Source organism: Gekko japonicus, unplaced genomic scaffold (genome assembly GCF_001447785.1).
Source record: "Gekko japonicus isolate JY-2015 unplaced genomic scaffold, Gekko_japonicus_V1.1 scaffold348, whole genome shotgun sequence".
Classification (NCBI taxonomy): Eukaryota; Metazoa; Chordata; class Lepidosauria; order Squamata; family Gekkonidae; genus Gekko; species Gekko japonicus.
The window spans coordinates 1,011,188-1,018,267 of record NW_015159720.1 but is presented as its reverse complement, the minus strand read 5'-3'; the positions used below and the strand labels follow the sequence as shown (position 1 = coordinate 1,018,267).

The window sequence follows — 7,080 nt, the reverse complement described above, 5'->3', positions numbered from 1 at the left end:
CGCTTGAAAAAGAATTTTGTCAGCCACTTCTTCATGAAGCTATTTGGACTAAACCAAAAGATAGAGGTATTAATGTTGCAGTTAACCCATTTCTTAAGTTTACTTTGGATATATGGGACAAGTACCGGTATATATTGGCCCCAGATATTTCTCCTGTTTCAGCTTTTTTGGGACAAAATTGGTTTGCACCTGGAAGGAAAATTGATACATATACAAATTGGAGAGAGAAAGGACTTTTTAGGCTAAGCGATATTACACATCAAGGAAAACTTTGGTCTAAGGAACAGTTGGAGTTAAAATGTCAAATGGTTATACCATGGGTTCAATATCAACAACTCCATTTTATGTCCACAGCAAATTACTTAAAAACTGGATTAGATAGGCCTTTGCCTGGCTTTGAAATATTGATAAAACAGGGTAGATATGGAGAAAAGGGAACTATGAAACTTATATATTTTTTGCTTAATCAAAAACAATGGTCCTCTGCTACAACACAGCAAACTGCTTGGCAATCTGATTGTCAAACACAGTTTACAGAAGATAAATGGTTAAAAATATGGTCTTTACCTGTATATACCACAAGATCCTTAAATATCAAACTCCAAAATTATAAGGTTTTTTCATGGTGGTATCTTATACCTCAAAGACTTTACTATAGTCATTCTATTGTTTCACCTCAATGTTGGAAATGTTCAAATGATATTGGATCATACATACATTGCTGGTGGACATGCCCAAAAGTGCAAGTATTCTGGAAAACGGTGTTGCCAATCATAGAAAAAATAACTGGTATAAGGATTCCAAACTCTCCGGAGTCTCCTTTATTAAATTGTTGGAGTGATTCATTTATGACTAATCAGAAAATAGAAATAGTGGCTCTGTTATTGCTGGCAGCAAAAACCTTACTTGCCCAATTTTGGAAATCTGTTAAAATTCCAACACTGAGACTTTGGTTTGATAAAATTTGGGATATAGTAGTTAATGATAAAATTGCTATGCAACTGTTGATTGTGGATGGTTGTGTTAAACAGAATAATTTTTTTTTGAAAAATGGTTTTCCTTTTTTCAATATATAGAAACTGAAGGGAGTCTATTTCATGTTCTTCCTATTAAATATAATAAGTTTGCATTGTATTAGTTTTAAATGTGCTATATACACCTACAAGAATTGTTATATTATGATTGATGTTCTAGATTTATATGGTTTTGTACGTTTATGATTAATTATTTGCTATTTGTTTAAAGTTAAGTTATTAAGTTACATTGTATGATTGTGGAGTTATAAATGTTATAAAAATTTATAAAAAATAGACTTTAAAAAAGGGGAAAAAAGAAATAGAACATGCAACATCCAGCACAGGCCCCCCTCAGTGGTCCAGAGAAGCCAAGGCCATTCCCAGCCATTGAGGTACCCAGTCTTAACAAAAAATGACAACTTGTGATGAGCACAAATACAGGCTGCAAAACGTATCCAATGTCAACAAATTAGCAGGCCTCCTTTGAGCTTCAGGCCCTGCTTCTTCCAATTCACCCTGATCCTGTATCAGCAAGCAGCTATCAAGATGTCTCCTGTTATCCCTAATTATGAACTCCTTCAGATAATCAACAGAATCCTACAAAGCAGGAAACCTGCAAAGACTTGGGGGGGGGGGGGTTCACGTTATTTCCCCCTGTATCTCCTTTCCCACAGTATTTCCTCTCTCTCTCCTCCAGGCAGCCCCATATTTTCACTGCTTTTCCTTCCATCTTTCCTACTCATCAACCAACCTTACAGTATTCAGCTTTATTTATTGTTTACTTCATTTATACTCCACTTTTCTACCTTTTATACCCATTGGGAACTCAAAACAGCTCACACAATTCTCCTCTCTACCATTTTATCTCCTTAACAACTCTACAGAGTATGTCAGTCTAAGAGAGAGTGATTAGCCCAGGGTCACACAACAAGTTCCCATGGCAGAGTGGGGATTTGAATCTGGGTCTCCCAGATTCTAGTCTGATATTCTAACCACTCCATCATACTGGCTTTCTGCTTTCCCTCCTTCCCTCCCCCCGCAGCCTTCCCCTGGCAAAAGTCTGGCCAAATTACAAAAGTTGTGTGGTAGCAAGTTGATCAGGTGAGTTGTACGGTAGCCAAGTTGTGCAAATTGCATGGAGTAAGGGGGGGGGGAGAGTTAGGGGAAATGACATCATGACAACAGCACAGCGTCCCTTCTGGTGGGAAAACAAAAATCATTCCATTACGTTGGCATGAGTCCCTACACTCCACCCAAAACTTTATGGTAAACCCATTGGTATGATTACTTCCCCCCCCCACTTCCCCCCTACCACCCTACTGTGTGGTGGTGTGGCCGGTGGGCAAGAAGTCTCCCACCACAGCAGGAAACTTGGTAAGCCTGATGTGGAGACTTCTCTTGGGCCCAGGTAAATTTTGTGGCATCAACTCATAGCCGCTGCCACAACTTGGTGTTGAGCAAATTGGAGGGTAACAAGATACCTGGGGGTTGCTGCTGGGCCTCTCTGAATCAGTCCTCCCTCCAGAGCAGAAGGGAGGGGAGCAGGGGTGGACTGGGATTCCAATATAGTCCTCGGTCATATTTAGGACAGCCCTCGTTTATATTTAGGATGGTCTTTTGTGATTTATCTGGCATCATTCATCCTGTCTTAACCACTTCTGAGTTCTATCAATTTCAAAGGAGGAGATTTAAATATGAGCCCAAATTTCTTCTACGAACACCAATGGGGCTCAGCAGTGCTTAAACACTGGCTGGACTGCACCCATTCCTCTCCTGTTTGTTTTCCTTTCACCCAAGCCTTTTTTTGTTTTCATTTGTTTAAGAGGGATATAAAGGTAAAGGTTCCCTTGCTCGAAAGCCAGTCGAATCCGACTCTAGGGTTGCGGTGCTCATCTCCGTTTCAAAGCCAAAGAGCCAGCGCTGTCCGAAGAAGTTTCCGTGGTCATGTGGCCGGCATGACTAAACGCCAAGGCGCACGGAACGCTGTTACTTCCCACCGAAGTAGTACCTATTTATCTACTTGCAATGTCTTGCTTTCAAACTGCTAGGTTGGCAGGAGCTGGAACTAGAGACGGGAGCTCACTCCGTCATGCGGCACACTCGGGTCTCAAACTGCTGAACTACCGACCTTCCACGGCCTGCAGTTCAGCGTCTTGAGCCACCGCAGCTCCCTAAGAGGGATGAGAAAGTGCTAAAAAGAAGAACCGAATTACTGTTCTCTGAACGCATGAAACTGTCTCATGAGGCTATTATTCCATCTACCCCAGTGTGATGACAGCAGAGATTCTTGATTCTTACTACCTGAGAGCCTTTAACTGGGATCTCCTGCTTGCAAAAAAGCCCATGGTCCACCATCGAGCAATGGGCCTTGTCTGTTTAGTCTGCCTTCCTTTTTTTAACCTTAATATATCCAAACAATACTCAAATAACGGTCCTTTAGGGACAGAGACAAATGCTGACGGAATTGCTTTAAGTCACCCTGAGCTTAGAGGACATGAAGGAACATAGATATAGGGTTGGGTCCAAAAGGTAGGCTTCCACGATCAGAAGGCAGACTTAGCTCACAAAAAGGGCTATTTTATCTCTCAGCCTAGAACGCTGCATGAAAAACCTGAAACAGACTCCTAAGCTGCTGATCTGCCTGCGCAAGCACAAGAGCGAGCATGGTGCGACAATCTGAGTGTCAGACTATGGCTGGAGAGAAACTGCTTCAAAGTCCCACTCCGCCACGAAGCCCCCTGAATGATCCTGGGCTGCTCACTCACTCGGAGCCTGTCCTACCTCACAGGGCTGTGTCCCAGGATGAAGGAGGAAGGGGAAATGTGGGGGGGAAAGGCAAGCTGATCTAATAACCTAAGTAATGTGTGGACATTTGAGCAAGTCTTTGCAGAACTGTCAAGCCACTGGTTACTTTTTCTTCCTATCGCACTTCTTCAAATCTAACAAGTCATTTACTCTTCCTACGGTGTGGCTAAACAAAACTGGGCATACAGGGCAACTGCATGTTTAGAACAAATAATTTTACGTACTATCCAAGTAGAAATGAACTGCAGAAATAATAGACAAGTTTAAAATCCTGTAACTCTTGAACTAAGTGCAAGTTCAAAACGCTTCTGCAAACAACGCCCGGTTTAATCTTAGCACTGGTTTGTAATCCCCCACACATGAAACCACACCTGTCTGAGTTATTTAGGTTGGGTCAGATTTAGGCCTCCAGGCAACAGAAACTTTACAGAAGTGGGTTGTTGTCTTCCCTCTAGCCTTCCATGAATAACAAATGAGTCTAATCAAGATGAGTAGCCATGTTAGTCTGTCTGTAGAAGAGAGCAAGAGTCCAAGTAGCACCCTAAAGACTAACCAAATTTGTGACAGGGTAGGAGCTTTTGTGAGTCATTGCTCACTTCTTCGAAGTCTGTTGGCATAAATACCAGTGGGCCAGCTGGTAAAAACCTCTGTAAGCTCATAATACTTCTTATTTGCAAGTGTGAAAAAATTAATGGTTGAGGATATCTTCAAACACAAAGTTTATTGTGTGAGGCACTTTACAAAGGCTTGGGTGCAATCCAGCCCTTTGGAAGACCCACTGATTCCTATGAAGGACTTGAGCACAAGCATAAATCTTTCCCACTAAGACCAGTGAGAAGGGACACAGGGATTGCATCCGGTATGTGTTACAGGAAACCATTTCCTTCTGAAAAACGAAAAAGCAGTACCGTTTGGGTTTTTGGTTTTTTTTGCATAGGCTTACCTTTTGTCTAAAGCTCGAAGAACCTTCGCAAAAACTTCTAGTTCACAAAATTCGCTACCCAACTGGCATAGTCGTCCTTGTTGGTAAAGCTGGGAGAAGAAAAGACAACTGTGAATGCTGCTAAATGATGGAAATGTAAACATTAAGACATGTACTCAGTCCAGTGGTTACCAAGTTGCTCCTCTGCTGAACTGGGTCACACAAATATTGATTCTTACGTAGAACCAGCCATCTGGTACACACCTTGTGACTGTCGCTTAATCAAGGAACGTACACCACTTGGTATAATGCACTGAAGTCGCTAGGCTAGGAAGACAGTGACTTTCCAAGCTCTGCATGGAGAAATAAAAACTGTACAGACTCTTGTGTCATTCATCTGTCTACCTTGTTCAAGGGACTTTAACAGCATACGGAGACACAGGAGAAGGTGCCAAAACTAATCTCCCAAACTATGCCATATCTCTGTCTTCTGCTCCAACACTTTTCTCCATTTCTGGTTCCAGCCAGAAATGGAGCAATGCACTGCAGTGAGGTATGCCATGCGGGCGGGTTTTTCCCCCCCCCCACACTCCCACACTCCTCTCTATTGTTCAAGATAGACCCCTCTATTTTTAATGGGGTGGACACATGAAAAGCAGCATGCTTATACCTCTGTTATACCTAATCTAGCTCCAAGGCGGTCACAGAGGCCCAAATGCCCAAGTGCCTAGAGCTCTAAGAATGAGCCATTTGAAATATTATTTTAGGACTCTGCACAGCTGGTACCTAAAAATGCTATGTTGGCATAAAGGGAGTTGAGATATTTGCCGGTCCTGCTTTGAACAATAACCTGGTAAAATTTCAAGACCGCCATCATTCCAAAACAGAACAGCATTCATAGGTATTCTAAAGTGGGCTTATTTGAAACATTTCAGCCTGCCCTTTTACCTCATGGACCAACAAGAGCCAAAAATAATACCAACTCATTCCAAGGTTGTAACAAATGAAATATCAGCCACTGCCAGAAAGTATACCACAGCACAACGAACCGGAGGCCCTCTTAGACTGTTTCCAAAAATTCAAATGAGTGGGTGCCTTCCTGGCACATTCCAGAAGGTCGCTGCCCACTGTGGGGGGCCATCGAGAAAAACCCGTGTTTTCTACACATGCAAAGCATCCCAAGAAAACAGGAACCTGTGACCCACCCAAGAGTCCTGACTCATGTGACCCACTGCTGTAGAAACACTAAAAAATCAATCTTAATATACCTGTTTAATGCAACCCATCACATCCTAGTATTATCACCCGAAATCCCAAAAGAAAAGTGGCTTCTCCCAGCCAAGAATTATTTCTTTGGTGCCAGCCCAGACAGTGAGGAGTCTGGGAGTGACACTGGATGCCTCTCTCTCCATGGAGGCCCAGGTTGCTGCAGTTGCCAGATCTGCATTTTTCCATCTTAAGGCAGATCAGGCACGTGCTCCGCCAACTGCATTGGCTGCCAGTTGAGTACCGGATTTGCTTCAAGGTGTTGGTTTCGACCTTCAAAGCCTTATACGGCCTGGGACCAACATATGTAAGGGACCGCCTCTTCCCATATACGCCTCGAAGAGCGTTGCGCTCGGAAGATCAACACCTCCTGGTGGTCCCTGTCCCGAAGGACGTCCATCTTGCCTCAACCAGGGCCAGGGCTTTCTCTGTCCTGGCCCCAGTCTGGTGGAACATGCTCCCTATTGAGAGCAGGGCTCTGCGGGATCTCCTTCAATTCCGCACGGCCTGCAAGATGGAGCTCTTCCGTCAGGCCTTGGCTTGAGGCGGGGTTTTTTTTTTGCCCATTTATGGCCTCCCTGAGGTTGTTGTCACCCGTCCTTCACCTGCCTACTGACCACCAACAACTGGCCTTTAACTCACTGCACCATCGGGCCAGAACTTTATAGTCATCTGACACTGTTCCAAGGAGCACCCATTGTTTTAATTGTTACAATGTTTTATTATGTTTTAATGTTTAATGTTTTAAACTGAAATTGTATTTATTCTAATGATGTTACCCGCCCTGAGCCCTCCTGCGGGATGAGTGGGATATAAATGCAAATAATAAATAAAAATATCCCACCTCAAATTTTTCTGAGAGCTATATGAAACTGGGGTGTTGAGCACAGATTTTGCATGCATACAACCATTCTGTTGTTTCATCAATATTTTGCTAGATCTGTTTTAGTTTGGCAAGTCTCTAAAATTGGTAGGAAACTAAGGACACAATATGAACATCGTGGCAAAGGAAGAGGGATAAGATGAGGGATGGGTTGTTTGCTACCAGTATTTCCACTCTACATTTGGGGC

General features: G+C 43.1%; 1 protein-coding gene across 1 annotated transcript in view; it reads right to left on the bottom strand.

Annotated features, from left to right (window-relative positions):
- Positions 1–6,409, bottom strand: part of APPBP2 (amyloid beta precursor protein (cytoplasmic tail) binding protein 2) — a 47,451-nt gene extending 41,042 nt beyond the window's left edge. Inside the window, exons 1-2 of the mRNA XM_015420169.1 lie at positions 6,360–6,409; positions 4,765–4,884 (exon numbers count right to left, since the gene is read on the bottom strand). Coding sequence (XP_015275655.1) covers positions 4,765–4,884; positions 6,360–6,409 — 170 coding nt within the window. The remainder of the gene's footprint in view (positions 1–4,764; positions 4,885–6,359) is intronic.
- Positions 6,410–7,080: the final 671 nt, after the last annotated feature.